Source organism: Malaclemys terrapin, chromosome 20 (genome assembly GCF_027887155.1).
Source record: "Malaclemys terrapin pileata isolate rMalTer1 chromosome 20, rMalTer1.hap1, whole genome shotgun sequence".
Classification (NCBI taxonomy): domain Eukaryota; kingdom Metazoa; phylum Chordata; order Testudines; family Emydidae; genus Malaclemys; species Malaclemys terrapin.
This window is the reverse complement of record NC_071524.1, coordinates 14844562-14862522: the sequence shown is the minus strand read 5'-3', so window position 1 is coordinate 14862522 and position 17961 is coordinate 14844562. Positions and strand designations below refer to the sequence as shown.

Sequence of the window (17961 nt, the reverse complement as noted above, 5' to 3'; positions counted from 1 at the left end):
TCACCTCCCCACACCAGCTGGTCCCACGACTGCCCACGCTTTCTTCCTTGCTCCAATGCAGCAGGGGAAGCAGCCAGACGGGGGGAAGACCTGTTCTGTGTCTGCCCGACGCTGGGCTCCATGGCGGCATCTATTGGCCCACATGGGGAACTACAGCTTCAGCCCAATGGTTGGCCAAATGTGTGCTGCACTTGCCTAACGGTATTTTGGGCTGGTAGCCTGAACTTCCGCTGGGGATAGTGGCCACTGCCGTCTCTGTTACCTTAATCCGGAACTTTCTAACGTAGGACATGTGCGTGAGTAACAAGTAAGGCAGAGTGGAGCGAGGATGCGGGTAACGGTTGTACACTTACAATGTTCCTCAGGCGGGAGACGTATGTTGCTGTGCCAAGTGGAAGGATGTCCCAGAAGGCAGAAGAGCCGACCGACTACGATACTGACGAGAGGGAAGAGGAGTCCTCTCTGCAGACTCCAGCCAAAGAAGATTTTGACACAGGCATGTGCTCCAGCTTAGTGTGTCAATCCGTTGTGGTGATTGTTTGTTAAACTTACTGTCTTTTGCACTCTCCTGCTTGTACACCCTGAGCCTTTTGGAAATTTGTTGGGGAATCACAGAGGAGGGAGAGGGGAATAGAAAATATTTTAGGTGGTCAAGGAGTCTTTTAAACTTCAGTAGAGTGGGAGCATGTTCCTGTGGTTAAAACACAGACGTTGTTGGCTGGCCACTGATCCTTTACACGCAGGACTAGAAATCACAAGGTCCCACGCCCTTCAGCGCATTCCACTGCAGTCAGTGCTTCCCAGCATAAACTGTATTGCTCATCTCAACAGTCACTTGGTTTTGTTTTTCAGATCCTATCTGCATACTAACTAATGGCAAGCTACCTATGTGGGCAAAGAGACTGGTAAGCTGGGCATTATTATGTAGCTGTATAAAAGGGCTTTATTTGAGAGAGAGGATGATGCAGCGGCTGGGGAACTAGTCTGAGACCTGGGTTCATTTCCCTGCTCCGCCACAGACTTCCTGTGTAAGTTTGGGCAAGTCACTTAGCCTCTCTGGGCCTCAGTTTTCAGTTATACAATGGGGACAATAACACTGGGGTGTTGTGGTGATAAATACATTAAAGATTATGCAGCTCTTAATGTTTTTCATCAGAAGATCTCAATCTACGAGCTGGTTGGTATTGTTCTCCACGCGTCCCTCATCTAACAATAATAGCAACAAATTGCTGGCCACGTTTTTCTCCCTTGCCTTAAATATACCCATGAGAGGGGCAGGAATAAAGATTCATAGAATCTAACATGAGTTTCATGAAAGGTGAGGCATTTGACAAGATTCTAAACAATTCTTGGAGATACAATTGGGCACTTAAAAAGAAAGATGTTGTCCTTTGCTTCCCTCATTTAATTACAAAAATGATTTTAAAAGTACGGGGCATATGAGATGTTTTAAGGAGCCTTCATCATTAAACTGCCTCGGCAGGTGCCCACTTTGAGTTGAGGGTTCTGAAATCATTGTAAAACCGTTTGACCATGGGGCAGGGGTAAACGCTCATACAGTGGCCATGGATTTGACATAATAAACCAGAGTTATAAAAGGGGGTCATCCCAAACTTTCTCTTCTTCCATTGATTTGAACGGTTTCTGGATATTCTCCCCCAGATCAAGACAGGCCATCTGCATTCAGAAAGTGCATTTCTTCTATTAGTAAAACGTCAGTCACCAATCAGTATGGGCTTTTCTGTTAGAAACGTCAGCAAAATGGCTTACCTTTTAATTTACTTACTGCAGTTCTCCAAATGCGTAACCTTCCGATCTCAAACTGATGTCTTGGCGGCTAAGTAAAACAGTGATTTTTCTCCCTCTCAAACACATTTGTTTTTGTCCTTAAAATATTTTAAGTCTACTCATTTCATTACTTCACTGAGAACTGAAAAAATGATTGCAATTGCATTTAATCCATAGAAACTACACACAGTGCTTTAAAAACGTGGAAAACTTTCTTTCTCTAGCTGGGAGAGGCAGAAAATTCGGACAGCATGACATTTAACCCAAGGGTGAATTACCAGCCCCAAGGACGATGGGCCGAACGTGCTGACAAAGAGCCAATTAAAACCCTTTTAGACACTGAGATTAGTTACTTTACCCCAATAAAAAATGACTTCCTGGGTGACTCTGAACTCGAGCCGAAGAATCTGGACCAACTACTCTTGGAGGTTAGTGATCCTTATAGTTAAGACTGTCCTCTTTTTTTTTTATTCTTTTAAGAGAACCAAAGTCACTTTGTTCAGAATAAATTTCATTTCTGTCAATATCGCTCATTTATTGCACTTGCTGTTTATCAAGAAATATGATTCCTGGGCACTTGTACCTACCCTACCTCGTGTAAAGAACCACATCCAGCCATCTCTGAGTACGTCTACTTAGCCTCAGGGCGGTCAGTGTAGTACAGTCAGAGATGTGATTGCAGCCCGCCTGGAACTCTGGATACATATTCACGTTCCTAGCCTGAGCTGGGGTCCATGTCGGCTTCACCGCTATTTTTCAGTTGCGCTAGCTAGATTAAAGCTAACACAGGTATGCCAATGCGAGCTGCAATCACGCCTCTGATTGTAGCGTAGACACGACATACCCTTAAGGTCTGCAAGCCAACGCGTAGCTTGAGAACCTTTGTGTTTTAAGAAGAAATGAAGCTTTGTATTTCTTACAGACTGAGAATTCCCCTAGCAATGTCATTGAGGACTTCAAACGCTCGGATCTCTTCTCAGAGGACGAAACAAATCAGGAGCCGGAATCTCTTGAAACTAGTGGAAACAGCATATATGATGCACAGACCGGAGACGGGTCTCCAGAGGCAGAAAGGTTAGTGTTGCTACGCAATAAGATTAAATTGGCACGTACCTACATATTAGCCCTCCCTTCCTTTGTGCCAAATTAAAACTATTTGTAGAGCTGTATCAAGATATTCATTCATATGTTAGTCTTAGCAGTTCATAGGTCTTATTGGGCTGAGTGACTTGTGTGATCTAGAATTAATTTCCCCGAAGTACTGGCAATTCTCTGTACAGCACCTGGCACAACGGGGTCTTGGTCCATGTCAGGTGCTCCGATAATAACTGCAAGACAGACTAGTTTAACGTTTCCTATGGTGGAAAAAGGAAGTTTGCGGCTAGGGGTCAGAAACTGGGAAGTGTCTGCTTTTGTGCTTTCCATATAGCCACTTGTCTAGCCACCTCCCTGGTGAATCGTCATGTCTGTGTTGTGAGGTTGAAACGCTAAGCTCTTCTGTAGACAAAGGACAATAGAAGGCTATTTATGTTGCAAAATAATTTCACTGGAAGGCCCTAGTTATGTCAGAAAGCAATCCAAACAACTGTTGTTGGGCAGATTGGAAAAACAAGAACGGCCATGCTGGGTCAGACCAAAGGTCCATCTAGCCCAGTATCCTGTCTTCCGACAGTGGCCAACGCCAGGTGCTTCAGAAGGAATGAACAGAACAGGTCATCATCAAGTGATCCATCCCCTGTCGCCCATTCCCACCTTCTGGCAAACCAACTGGGCAAACTTGGCTTTATATCCTTTATTGCTCCCTGTCCCCCATTCATGCTGTGAGCAAGTGATGCTCCACTTAAAGTGATGGGTCAGCCGCATGATAGTTGGGACGTGTCTTTTCCCTTCCTTCATGAGGGTAGTGCTTGCCTCCTTCACCACCCGGCAGCTAACTTTCCTATAGAACTGGTTGCAATGTTGAGTTCGTTCCTCGGGTTTTCTGAGCTCCTTCTGCAAATCTGTTCAGCTTATTAGCCTCGTATGTCTGTCTCTAGATCTGGGGAAGAGAAGACAAGATAAAACTACTTCTCCGTAATTGCTGCTTGTTACTCTTCTCTTTCCTGTCCTCCTGCTATTTTCCTCCTGTCCTACTTGCCTGGTTAATATCCAGCCCTTGGTTTCTCAGATGGCCCAGAAAGCTTCTCGCCTGAGGGTGTCAGTTCCAAAGTATCTGCTAGGTTTAAGTAATGGTTCTTGATTGTTAATGGAAAAAGAGATGACAAATGAAATCACTAGATATTCTACCATCCAAACACACTTATTTATGATGTGGCTATTCTGAGACTCTCAAACAGAATTTCAAAACTAACTTTTTTCAGTGTAACTTCTAAAAGTTCATTCACTCTTGTTGCTAATACCCTGATGTGGGGAATACCTCTCCGGATGAAAAAGTATTTTAGCCTCAAGAAGCAGCAGGCCCAGATTCTCAGAGGTATTTTGGCTCCTAGCTTCCACTGAAATCAATGGACGTTAGGAGCTTAGATAACTTTTGAGGATCTGGGCCTCAGTCCTGATCCTTCCTGCTGAGCCTTTGAGCTAGAATAATTGTGATGGTGGGATTTTTTTTTTCCCCCACTCAGTGTTCTCCACCCGTGAAAAGCCAGACTGGAATTTCCAAGTCATATAATGTAGATCAAAACCTACTATGTGATGGCTGACCACTGCTGACATGGATTGGATTCAAATCTAGTTGCCTACAGATGAACGACCCTCTGTGCCTGAGTTATTGGCTCTCCCAGTGTATCATAAAAAACCCAATGCTTTAACAGTGCTTTGAAAATTGTGAGAATTCTTAATGCATCAACCTGCTTTTTCTTTTTTTCCTTTCGTTTTCAAGTAAATATGTGAAGGAGCTCCATCTTCAGCCCCTTTATCAGAAGGAAGTCAAAAATGGGAAAGACCAAGGCTGCCTCATCACATCTCTGGATTCTGAAACCTCTGCTTTTGATCGTCAACAGGAGGGTAAGGTTTGAAAATACAACAGCATAACCAGCCTTTATCATATTAAAAGATGGGAGGGTGATAAAGCAGCGGGTTGGGGCTTAAAAATCTCTACTTGTATGGAGTTGTATATCCATGGCCGTTTTTGAAGTATTTAAAAGTATTCAGAAAAGCTGTTTAAGCTGGGTGTGACTTTATTAATAGAAAACCTAACATATGCCAGACTCCTATCACTTCCTTTTGCCTCTCCTCTTTAACTCTTTTTTTTTCTTTCTGATCGGTGTAACGTAATGCTAGATGAGGACTCCGTGGGCTCAGATGGAGACTTGGACGTGGAAATAGAAACAACTGATTTGGATGGAAACTTCCAGAGAGACAGTTCTTTACCCCAAACCCCAGAACAAGAGAAGTACCTGAAACATCATTTTGAGACCTTGGCAGATGCCCAGGCTGAAGGTACCGCTTAAGTACCAAATAAACTATGAAAATAATGCCATATATGGTTGCCCCTTTGGCCGCAGTGGTTCACCAAAATTCGGGGCTTTGTAGGGTTGTCTTAATTAAGATGAGAAATTGATGATACAAATCAGGTATATGCTTGTGTGGTCTTGGTTACGTACAGGACACTGCCCAGAGCATCCTGTTTCCCTGCACATAGTAGAATCAAACGTTTCCTCTCTCAGAAATCCCACATCTGCCCTTCTAGTGGGCTCTATGGACAAGGAGCCCTGTCCTTCTGCTTCCTTTCACGGTCACTCTACTATCTTCTTCCTCTGGCTCTCTGCCTTCTACACCCATCCTGCAGCTTACAACCAGTCTCCTAGCCTGTGTCTGCAGCCAGGAAAACCCCTCCGTCCACACAGCTCAGCACTGTGCTGCTATGTGGCCTATGGGTAATGAGGGATCACTGCCCAAGGCAGCAGCTGTTTAAACTACATGAAGAGGCTTGATGTCTCCCTTGAGCGTGAAAGAGTGCTTGGCTCACCCATTGGCTTTAGCAAGTCTGTGATTGTCTTTGGATCCAAGCCATTAGCACCTTTCAGCATAACCGTATGTAATGTTTCTGTACCCATGTGCCTCAATCATAATTACTGTACATCAAAAATCTATGTAGTGTGGTAAATTCACACCCATTTTGCATCTTATCTGGAATTGTTTGTATAGTAGGATCAGCCCCTCCCATTGAAGTCAGTGAGACTTTTGCATTTGATTTCAAAGATCTTGTCTTTTTCATCTCAAAGCCAATACAACTGTCCTGTATGGCTCAAAGACATAATTATTACCACAGCCTGTCTAACAGCTTGTTGGCTTTCTTGGGGGTATTTCAAGGAGCTTCACTTCTGGCAGCAACCTTTGAAATTGCTTCATGTATGTGAAGCTCTTCTATTTGCCTTTATTAGTATGTATTCAGTATCTGGAATGCACACAGTACTGAGGCTTAAAGTGTCGTTCACTTCAGAGCCCAGGCAGATTGCACACGATTCTCTCTCTTGAGGCACAAATACTATGGCCTGTCTTGGTTTTTATACTCTGAGTCTGTATTTGAAATCAGATAAGAATAAATTCCTAGCTCTGATGTAGCACTTTTCAATCTCTGATCTCAAAGCACTTTACAAAGGTGGCCAATATAATTATCCCTATACGTCACTCTGCCTGAATATTCTATCCTTTCCCCTACCTTGTGGGCGTCTAGTCTGCTGGACTGTAAGCTCTTTGGAGTTGGATCGGTCTACTACTGTATAGCACCGGGATCGGCAACCTTTGGCACGCGGCCCATCAGGGAAATCCGCTGGCGGGCCGGGCTGGTTTGTTTACCTGCAGCGTCCGCAGGTTCGGCCGATCGCAGCTCCCACTGACCGCGGTTTGCCGTTCCAGCCCAGTGGGGCCTGCGGGAAGCAGCGTGGGACAAGGGATGTGCTGTCCACCGCTTCCCACAGCCCCCATTCGAACCGCGGCCAGTGGGAGCTGCAATCGGCCGAATCTGCGGACGCTGCAGGTAAACAAACCAGCCTGGCCCGCCAGTCAAAGGTTGCCGATCCCTGGTATAACACGTAGCACAATTGGGCCCTGTTCTCACTTGGTTCCTGGGCACTACCCTAATAAACAGGATTTTTTTTTTTTCCCCTCTTGAACTTTTTCATTATTGGTCTGTGATTATAGAGCAGTGGGACTAGGGAATCAGAACACAGTTCTGATAGGATGTTTCTCTCTCCTTTAAACACAGAAAAGTTTGATGGCTGCTTAAAAGATTTGAAGCCACCTGAAGAGGCGGATGACGAAAAAAACCTGTTCTTGAATCCACGTTTGAGTATTTCTGCAAGATTTCTCTCACGCTGCCAGAAGAACAGCAGGTAGGTGCAGCACGTTTCCTGGGTCCAAATACATCTTTTCATATGGTTATTTCTCCCTTTCATTCACCAGTCTGTCTCAATCTATCCTGTTTATAGAGCATCAATCACCGTAGTATCTGAAATAACTAAAGACAGCAAGATACTTGGTGCAGAGACTGTCTTGGCTGTAAAGTGCCATGCATACTGGATCACTTATTTTTTATTTTAATTCCCTTTTTGTCTGTCATTTGAGTTCTCAGGAAGTGGTACTGTTCATCGGTACGACTCTAGCTCCTAACTGTGTACACTAGTTGTAGTCCAAGACCGCTGGATAAAAGATAGTGACAGTGATTTAAAGGTGGGGGTTTCTAAAGTACCTAAGCAATTTCAAACTATGTATCTCCTTGACTTCCAGTGCAACTTAATCGTTTAACTCTGTTAGCGCAGGGTTTTTCAGAAGCACCTAAGTCGATAAGGCAGCTGCTTGTGGGCATTCCATTGAAGAGGTTTCATTTCAAGCTTTAAAATGCAAGTTGAGCATCTTCGCTCTAGAAAGTAGAACGTATGGACTCTGGGAGGGTCTAATCTTTTTGGAAACTCAACTACAACTTTAATATTTTACTTGGGAACAGAGAGGACTAACCTAAAGTATTAGATTCAGGTCTTTAAAGGACCTAGAGAAGAGCTCTGTAGAAGCTAAATAGAAGTGTTCTAATACAAGTTATTACCTCATCCTCCTTGTCCAACAACCAACCTGGGACACAAACAGCTACAACACTGCCCACAATAATCTAATGTCTGTAAACTGACAACTGTCTTGTCTCTTGGCTGGTAATTTCAGGGCTTTCGTGGTAAAGCTCCTTGTCTATCATAAAGGTTGCGTGGTACACAACTTTAACTGATCCATCAAACCTGATTCAGACTCATGTATATTTACATCCAGGCTTGCCGCTGCCTTTCTTCCAAGAGCACGTCAGCAATCGCAAAGTACTACAGATGCAATAAACCAAGTTAAGGAAGAGAGTAAATTATCTCGTGAGGCCACGAATTCAGAGGTATGTTCATCTTCCAAAGAGAACCCTTCCTGATACAGAATACTGAATGAGACGCTGCGTCTTATTACAAGTGACAGAAGTGTGACAAAGGGTGTGTTTTTTAACTCCAATCCTAGAAACTGTTTGACCACAAATTACACTGACCAGATGGGATATCTTCAATCTTCAAAGCAATAAACAATTAATAACATGGTTCATTGTTTCTTGGTCTAGGGCCCTGTGTAACTCACAATTTTTAGAAAATTCATAACTGCATAAATGGCAAAGTATTGAATTTTACATAGTTTGCACAGAATAAACCTTTCAAGTAAATGTAGTCAATTTCAAAGTTAGTCTCAATGTTACTTGTAAAAATTCATTTCATTCTTGAAATTGACTAGTTAGGATAATTTTTTGTATGAAAGCCTTTTGGCAGACATTCTCCTTTTAAAAAACAAACAAAAAAACCCAACCAAACAAACACAAACAACTTAAAAGATCACTGTTTGGGGGCATTTGGGGGCCATGCCTTCTGTGAAAATGTGATTTACCCAGGGTTCTAGTTATCTTTCTCCCCCCCCCCCCCCCCCCCACACACACGTTTTCCTCCCCTCCCCCAGAGGTGATGGCATTAAATGAACTAGAGATGGACAGTCCTGTGGTTAGGGCCTGGGTTCAGTTCCTGATCTGCAGACATTTTGTGTGACTCTGGGCAAGTCACTCAGGCCCAGATCCTCATAGGTATTTAGGTTCCTAACTTCCATTGAGCTCAAATACCTTTTGAGAACCTGGGTCTTAGCCTCTCTGGGCCTCAGTTCCCCGTCTCTGCAAACGGGGATAATAGCACCGTTCTGCCTCTCAGGGATGCTGTGAGAATAAAAATAAAAAAGCAGTGAGGCATCGAGATACTGTGGGAAATATAAGTACCCCAGATACACCAGCTAGTCTCTGATTGGAGGATCTGTATTGCCAGGGATGATACCCAAAGCAAAAAGGGCACCGCTGGGTTTTCAGATGCTCAGTGGCATTTGTGACACCACCTGTTAAGAAAATCACCGTTTGACATGTAAACTGAATCAATTACAGATTCACTTTCACAATTAAAGATTATGAGGCTCTCAGGACCTGTGGTGATAGATCATCAGCTACAATACAGCAGGATTTTCATTGTTCGCTTGCTTCCTGTTCTAGCAATGTTATTTGCTCTTAGCGGGGAAAACACAGAACGGTTACTATGAGTGTTGGAAGTGGAGGGAAAACATTATTTTCATGAATTTGTCATTTTAAGTCCACCTGGGTATTCTGTTAAGATTGTAGTGCCTGTATCTAATAAATACTGGTTTCCTCTGTGTTCTTCTTCTGTGTAACATAGCACAATGGCTACTGCAATATGAAAACCAGGATATACGAAACATATAGTGTATGTCTTATTGAGAGGAAATGAAAACGAAGAGTGTGATTTATTAAAGTATGTAATGTAGATGCATAAATCCCATTTGAAAATCAATGGGACTGGAGTGTATTTGAAAATTCCACCCTAGAGGATCATTTCAAACTTTCGTAACACACTGTAGCCAAACTAGGATCTTTGTTATATGGGTTTATTTTCCTACTTTTCTGTGTATATTTTTTTTTAAGAAACCATTGGAAGAAAAGCCCCTTGAGGTGGTGGAAAAAACAGACTCCAAGGCATGCAGTCCCTCAGGTAAGATGCTGATTAATTGCAAGACGAGATCTTTCATTTGGGGAAGGGAAAAACATAGAAAATGACCCAAGCATGCTTCACATTTGTTCCCACAAGTATACAGCTGGCTTTAAAAAAAAAAAAAGGGGCGGGGGGCTAGAAACATGATTTAGTGCCTTTTGTCTGTCGGAATTTAGCAATATAGGTCTGAAAAAGCTTGGGTACAATTTTCAAAATCACCTAAATTCCATTTTCAAAATCAATGGGACTTAGCCTCCTAAGTCACTTAGAAGCTTCTGAAAACATTGCCCTTGTCTTTGGTTTAACTTTCGTAACAGTGATGTCCAAAATACGCAGGAATGGCATGCGCACCACACTTTGAATCTTCAGAGTTGCAGTAGTAGCTCTTGACAGGTTTCAGAGTAGCAGCCGGGCTAGTCTGTATCCGCAAAAAGAACAGGAGTGATTCCACAAGTATTCCTGTTCTTTTTGTAGTAGCTCTCGCCTTTCCTCCTGACTTCCACAAGGTGGCATTGTTTGCTGTCTTCTCTTCAGAAAGACCTTTCTTTGCCTCCCTTGTTAATTCATAGTAGCTTTGCTTGTCCCAGCACCAGACAGAGAGAGCCCTTGAAGTAAAAGTTTTAAGGTGATCAGCAATGTAAATGGGACTGTTCCTCTATTAATGAATTCTGTGACACTTTAGCCTTGAACTCTCTCTCTGCCTTCTGCGTAAACTCTCCCATGACTTAATCTACTCTAGCTGTAATTGGTTTACTAGACTGAGATAATTCTGATGTCATCTTTCTGACTTTGTGAAGAGAAGGAAAGGTTCTAAGTTGCCCTTGAAGAGCCAAAAACTTGTCACTAAATCTGCAAGAATGATTAGAGGAGACTTCACGTTTTATACTCGTCCTCTTGGAAAGGTTTAGCACCATCATTTAAAGAAAGTCGCTGGCTAAAATAATGGAAGATGACAGCTGAATTTTGCAGTACAACCACTTGATGACGTTTGTCTAGGAAAGCTCCAGATGTGGAAACTGCATGTCCAAACCCAGTAAATCTTTTTATTCTTAGAAACCCAGATCCTCATCAGAAGTTTTGAAATGAACCTGCAGCCTTTGTGCACTGCGTTCCAGGAAACGTTGCAGCTTTATGACAAGGTACAGTGTGGGATAAACTGAAAGCATGGGATGTTATCACACCCGGGGAAGGAATAACAAATTCCAACATCCTTGCTAGGAGCCCTACCTATTGTTGGAATTACTGGCCTTTGAAACTCACCGTGATGTTTATCATCAAAATGGCTGCAAGCTATTTGTTAATGATGTCTAGATTAGCATAGAGGAACACCGTCAAGGAGTGGTCTTTAACTGTTGCCCACTGAGCCTGCTTCGGTGACTTTACAATGTGATTCATCTAGACTGGGCCTGCCGTAACAGATTGTCATAGGAGTGGCCATACTGGGTCTACCTAGTCCTGTATCCTGTAGTGGCCAGGGCCAGATGCTTCAGAGGACAATGTAAAGAACCCTATAGTAGACCGATGTGGGGTACTCTGTCCCCTAAATGGTCCATGTATGGTGCCATCGTGCCTACTAGAGATGTCCAGTTGTAGTAGAGTAACTACAGATGTAGGTGCTGGTGCTAAATTCTTGTTTCAATCCCAGCTCTGAAACTGACGTGATGTCATTTTGGGCAAGTAACGGAGCTGAAATTTTCAAATCCCTCCACTGTGTGTAAGCTTGTGAATTGTAAACACACACACACACACACACCGCCTCTCTGACATGTGCATGCTCTTCTGGCACTTGCTCATAGGGTGACCAGATGTCCCGATTTTATAGGGACAGTCCCGATTTTGGGGTCTTTTTCTTATATAGTCTCCTATTACCCCCCACCCCCGTCCAGATGTTTCACACTTGCTGTCTGGTCACCCTACTTGCGCACCTGAATCGGAGAGATGCGTATATTTGGCAATTTAGGACCAAATTTTGAAAGGTATTCAAAATCCATGATTTCAATGGGTGGGTGCACGGTAGGGAAGGTGCATACATGGGTGCATAGCTCTCTGTTGGGGGTGAAAGCAGTGGTTAGGCACCTAAATACCTTTGACTTTCAATAGGAATTAAGTACCTAACCTGCTTAGGCACTTTGTAAACCCCACTAGGCCCCTATCTGCATCTTTAGGTGCCTAAATCCCTTTGTAAATCTGGCCCTTGGTTTTTAACCTTTCTGTCCTTCACCAGCTATAAACTGGGATAATTCTCATGGCACAGAGGTGCCGAGACTTCCTTAATAGCATTATGAAGATACAAAACACCACATGGGAGGTACGGGTCTGGGAAAGGTGGGAGCTAATTGTCCTGCCTTGCTTGGCACTGGTGAGGCCTCAGGTGGAGTGCTGTGTCCAATTCTGGCTGTCGCGCTTTAGGAAAAATGCGGACAAACTGGAGAGAGTCCAGAGGAGAGCAAGAAAAATAATAAAGGGTTTAGCAAACCTGACCTATGAGGAAAGATTAAAAACTGGGCCTGTTTAGTCTTGAGAAAAGAAAACTGAGAACAGTCGTCCAATATGTTAATGGCTGTTGTAAAGAGGATAGTGATCAGTTGTTCTCCATGTCCTCTGTAGGTAGGACAAGGAGCAAAATGGGTTAATCTGCAGCAAGGGAGATTGAGGTGCGATCAGGACAAACTTTCTAACTCTCAGGGGAGTGAAGCTCCGGAACAGGCGTCCAAGGGAGGTTGTGGGATCCCCGTCACTGGAGATTTTTAAGAGCAGGTTAGACAGACACCTGTCAGGGCTGGTCTAGGTTTACTTGGCCCTGCCTCAGCCCTGGGAGATGGACTTGATGACTTCTCGAGGTCCCTTGCAGTCTTACATTTCTATGATTCTATAAATGCTAGGCCCTTTTCCCAATACGCCTGTGCGCGTCGCGGGATGGGGAAAGAAGGAACTTGCGCATTAACGGGAGAGAGGAGGGGGATGGGTGTGTGTGCGTGCTTGGTGTATTTCTGAATGCCTGTAGTCCCTGGCCTAGAGGATGGGAGTGTCATTGCTGCTGTGTTGAAAGGAGTATGCCTGAAATAGCACCCAATTCAGCCGGGGTATGTGCCCCCAGGCTGTGTCAGAGGTAGAATGTCAGTGGGATCAGTGCCTTTCATCTGTGGAGCTCGGAGCTGGCTGAGGAAAATTCCATCCTGAGCGCTCACTCTCTGCTGACCTGGATTCCATCTGCATCATCAGCTGGAAAAGGTCTTCGCAGGGGTTGGCGTGGCATTCCTGTGCCTTGTAAAACAGCTGGGTTCCACCCCCCAGGGCTGAAAATGCGTATTAACATGGAGCACTTAAACAGCCGCGCCTTGTCCGAGTGCTTCACAAGTACTAATCTGAATGCTTCTGAGAGGTAGGCATGAGTGTCGCTCTGAGGGGAAACTGAGGTACGGAGGTTGTGACTTGCACAAGTCCACTGAAGAAGTAGGGTGGCAGAGCCAGGCCTGAACTGTTTTCTAGGTCTTGGGGCTGTGTGCAGCCATATGGTATAGTTTGCACACCAGCTTGTGTTGCTCTTTGGGATCCTTTAAACCTAACCTTAAGTACAGCATAAAATGTAAGATTACGTCAATAATCTAGGAGCTTAATGACGAAACTGACCCTATGTTGACAAAAAATCCACTAAACAGGCAGCTATAGATCTGATCCGGACTCAAATAGCTTACTTGGCTCTTAGTCTTTCCATAAGTGTACTGTCCAATTCCTTAAAGCTCTCTCTCCATAGGTGACCTCATGCAAGGAATCCACGGAGGAAGAGCTCCTCCAGATAAAAACCATGCTTGCCAGCACTTTCAGCTGGATGAAAACTGAACTGGATTCCAGAGCGGTCAAAAACAACGCTGACGTCGCAACGGCTACGGACAGTCCGTCCCCTCAGCTCAAGCGCCTGCATGACAACGAGACGCTTTATCTCTTGAAACATTACTCAGAATCGCTGGTGAGAATGGTCCAGAAAAAACTTGATGACTCTATTAAACCAGAAGTGGCTTGAGTGACCCCGGCCAGTAGATCTGCCAAGGGTATATTTTATTGCGATGCAGAGCTTGAGAGAACACAAATTAAATCAAGGCCCCACATGTGACTCCTGCGGAGTCAGACCTTTTACATAATATGCGTGTTAACGGTTGTCTTCTGCACTGGTTTTTTTGTTGCTGTTGTTGTTGGTTTTTTGTTTTATTGTGTGTGTAAATTGTATTTTTAATTACCTCCGCAAACACGGTCCTAAGCAGTAGACTAACAAATGGCCTTTTCGGAAGAAAGTGCTCAGACTGTTACAGCGGAAACAAGGGGAGAGGATTGAGGCCCCGTCGATCTGTTTTGGAACTGTATTTTAGGTTGGTGTGTTGTAAGCTGCTTCGGCACAAGTGTGTTTTGTTTTTTTTAGATCCCTGCCACTTTCGAGAAGTCTTTAAAATAAATGTGTTTTATTTGAAGGAATGGTCCTCCTAGTGCTTCATAGATTGAATAGATTTTAAAGGGGCCATCATTCGAATATCTTCTCTGACCCTTGCATGGCACCGCTGGAGAATTTCAACGCTGCTGTTGTCTCAGGGCTCGCGTCCCAGCGTCCTGGTCTGCTCTAAGGGTTCGCTTTAGGGAAACTCATGATTTGATGGCTTTGGAAGACTGGTAATGGGATAACTGAGCCTTTCACCTCTAGTCGGCTGGTTCAAATCCCGCCTACGTTGACCATGACAGGAAACCCATCTGAAGACTGCCCAGTAGCCTAATGATTATCTACTATGCTTTTAATATAGCACTCTTCACACCGAGAGCTCAAATGCTTTACAGAGGTCAGTATCATTATCTCCATTTGGCAAATAGGGAAACTGAGGCACAGGGAGGGGAGGAGACTGTCAAGATCACCCAGAAGACCAAAAGTCTCCCCATTTTAGAGGAGGAGACTGAGGCACAGAGAGGCAGTGACCTGCCTACAGCAATACAGCGGGACAGTGGCAGAGTTAAGACTCTAGAACCCCAGAGCTCCCGAAAGAGAGGTTAGGGAAGCGGTGCCAGTCACTGCCCATGCTCCGCTTGTCCTACAGCTAAATGGAGCTTCAACCCTTACCTTGGCTGTGGGATTTGTAATGGTTACAGGCAGCCAAGGCTTGAGTATACAAGCTGTGTATATCAGTGAGCTGAGGCACTGTGCAGCGGGAGGCAGGCATACTCTGAGCGCTGTCAGATCAGACCGGCACCAGGTGGGGAGTGGAATGGGGGAGGTGAGCAAATGCACTTGAAGGAAGGAGGCTAGGCGGGAATATGGCCAGAAACTGACTTGATGTTAAGTGCTGGGACCGAAAAGGGACTAGAACCAACCAAACTGATCAGCTGTTTCGAAAGGGCCGACAACATGGGGCTGGGAAGAGAGAGTAAGGAAGCCGTGAATTGGAGCTCAGGATGGTATTCTACAAAGGCTGGCAGAGATCGGCGTGTCGGGTTCCAGGAAGATAATGGGGGAAAGGCCAGAGGATGGCAGAGAGATTTTGGCAAGGACGATAGCCATCAGAAGATGGGAAAATGGGAGCTCCATTTACCAGATGAGGTCTAGCAGGGAAAACCGGAGACAAAGGAATTTGCTCTTGCACAAAGACTGGGATTTGAAACGAGATGGAAAATGGCGGGGGGTAGAGGCACAGGGAAGCTGTTCCAGACGGCAGGAGCTACGGACGAGAAGGCTCTTGTGTCCCCCATGGGCCAGAGAGGAGGCCAATGTTAGATTAGCAGGGAGAGAAGAATGAAAGATGAGACTAGCAAGACCACAGAGGGTTCTGAGCCGCACAAGAGGACATGAAGAGAAGTGGGTGTGGAGGGGTTTAATTACCAAATGAGAAACGTGTGCAGCGCTCGGGCTGCCTCGCTCTAGTCTCCAAACGTGAAGAGGAGCTATAAATAACCCCTACTTCCTTTCAAGCCTGCCCTTTGTCAGTCCTAGGGGAACGCCCTGGGCTCTGTGCAATGCAAGTGAGGGTTTGTCTACGTGGGGAAATTTACTGGCGTAATTATACGGCTACCGTACTGGTATAACTGCCTGTGTGGCCACTGCTATTCCAAAATTCGTGCCTGTTATGTTGCTTGTGAAGGGGGTTAAACTAGATCAGGGAAAAAAGCCGCCACTATTCCAGAATAAAAGTCGTGTATACAGGGCATTTAACTGGTGTAACTAGACCTGTATAACTATAGTGGTAGAGAACTGGCTATGTAGACAAAGTCTTGCTCAAAGCTGAACCTTATACACAACCTTTTGAGTACTGGAATGGCTACGGAATCAAGGCTCCAGCGTGAGAGCTCCTGGCTGGTGGAACATTCCTAAGGGAATGATGTAGAAAGCCCAGAACTTGGCGCAGTTAAAACCTAGACTGGATGACACACTGTACAGAACAATGCCTTTCCTGGGAGGCAATATGGTCTAGGGGATGATGCACTGGATTGGGAACCAGGAGACGTGAATTATATTCCTGGCTCTGCCACTTGATCTTTGGAAAGTCCTCTTTCCCCTCCGCCTTCTGCCTCAGTTTGCTTCTCTGCAGAATAGTTGCCAACTTTTATGAAGTGCTTTGAGGCCTACAGATGAAATTGCTATTAGAGGTAAGCCAAGTTCTTGTTACACTAGCCAAAGGGTAGACTGGATGGGATCTGTTCGCTTCTTGGGTTCACTAGCCAATGCTCCTTGGACACTTAATTGATACCAAAGTAAATAAATCTCTTTTAAACAGACCCACATTTTCATATCCCTCTGCCACGGTTTTGCTTGGTGCTTTGATTTGAATAAACCTGTTTCCTTGGACAGCTTTGCGAGCAGTTTGATTTTATGCATTTGCCCTTTATTTGACTAACAAACATCCCAAGAGAAGAGATCAGCTGGTGTTCTCCTGGCTGTGTCTGAACGGCTAACTAGGGTGACCTCTTAGCTTTGTTTCACTCCTGCAAATCTGACCGGAACGGTGTTGGAAGTGCCTTGGATTTGTAGATTTCCAAGCCAGAAGGAATCATAATGATCATCTAGTCTGAACCCATGGATTCCTCTATCCAACCTAACCACTTGTGTTTGGACCCAGGGCCGATCTCACTGCTCTTTCTAAAAAGAGGCCGACTCTGCCTCAGAGAGCTTGCGCTGTAACCAAAGGGCTTGTCTACACTGCCAAGCCACTTAGTGCGCAGAAACTGCACAGTTGCAATGCTGTTAAAAAAACAACACCCCAGTGAGAGGCGTAGAGCTTTCTGCGCTGGGGGTACAGCGCCGCGGTGCCAGTGTAGACACCCTGGTCGATTACAGCACTACGATTGGCCTCCGGGAGGTGTCCCACAATGCCTGTTCTCACCTCTCTGGTCATTGGTTTGAACTCGACTGCCCTGCCCTCAGGTGACCAATCGTCATCCCCACCCGTTAAATTCCTTGGGAATTTTGAAAGTCCCCTTCCTGTTTGCTCGGTGACGCGTGCACTGGTCTCAGCGCATCTTTCCAGGTGACCATGCCTGCTCCATGCACCAGGCGATCCCGCACTTGGAGCAATGCCGAGCTGCTGGACCTCATCAGCATTTAGGGAGAGGAGGCTGTCCAGTCCCAGCTGCAGGAATTCTACCACCTATGGACATATTCCACAATGCATGTTCGAAAGGGGCCATGCCTGGTACACAGTGCAGTGCAGGGTCAAAGTGAAGGAGCTGCAGAACGCCTACCACAAGGCGTGGGAGGCAAACCGCTGCTCCGGTGCTGCTCCCGAGAGCTGCCGGTTCTACAAAGAGCTGGACGCGATACTTGGTGGCAACCCCACCTCCACTGCGAAGGCCCCTGTGGATACTTCGGTGGCTCACGTGCCAGTCGAGAGTAGAGCGAGCCAGGAGGAGGAAATCTTGGACGAGGACGTGGAGGGGGACCCAGAGGCAGAGGACGACTCGGAGGTCAGAGATGCATGCAGCCCGGAGTTCTCTGGAGGAGGCTAGCCGGTCACAGCTGTCGGATCTTGGTGAAGCGCAAACAGGAGAGAGAGCCCCTGGTAAGTGGCTTTGGTTTTGGGAATCGTGAGTTGTTGGGGGCAGGAGGGTTGCAGAAAGCAGGCTTGTGTCTGTGTGATGCGCGTACCACCAGATG

The 17961-nt window shown here is 45.4% G+C and overlaps 1 protein-coding gene across 1 annotated transcript in view; it reads left to right on the top strand.

The window, feature by feature from the left end:
- WDR62 (WD repeat domain 62) overlaps window positions 1–14275 on the top strand; it is a 41176-nt gene extending 26901 nt beyond the window's left edge. Inside the window, exons 20-30 of the mRNA XM_054009850.1 lie at window positions 366–496; window positions 853–905; window positions 2013–2216; window positions 2711–2862; window positions 4667–4791; window positions 5068–5226; window positions 6995–7121; window positions 8044–8155; window positions 9773–9839; window positions 10893–10978; window positions 13594–14275. Of these exons, the coding sequence (XP_053865825.1) occupies window positions 366–496; window positions 853–905; window positions 2013–2216; window positions 2711–2862; window positions 4667–4791; window positions 5068–5226; window positions 6995–7121; window positions 8044–8155; window positions 9773–9839; window positions 10893–10978; window positions 13594–13860 (1483 nt within the window). The 3' untranslated portion in view covers window positions 13861–14275. The remainder of the gene's footprint in view (window positions 1–365; window positions 497–852; window positions 906–2012; window positions 2217–2710; window positions 2863–4666; window positions 4792–5067; window positions 5227–6994; window positions 7122–8043; window positions 8156–9772; window positions 9840–10892; window positions 10979–13593) is intronic.
- Window positions 14276–17961: the final 3686 nt, after the last annotated feature.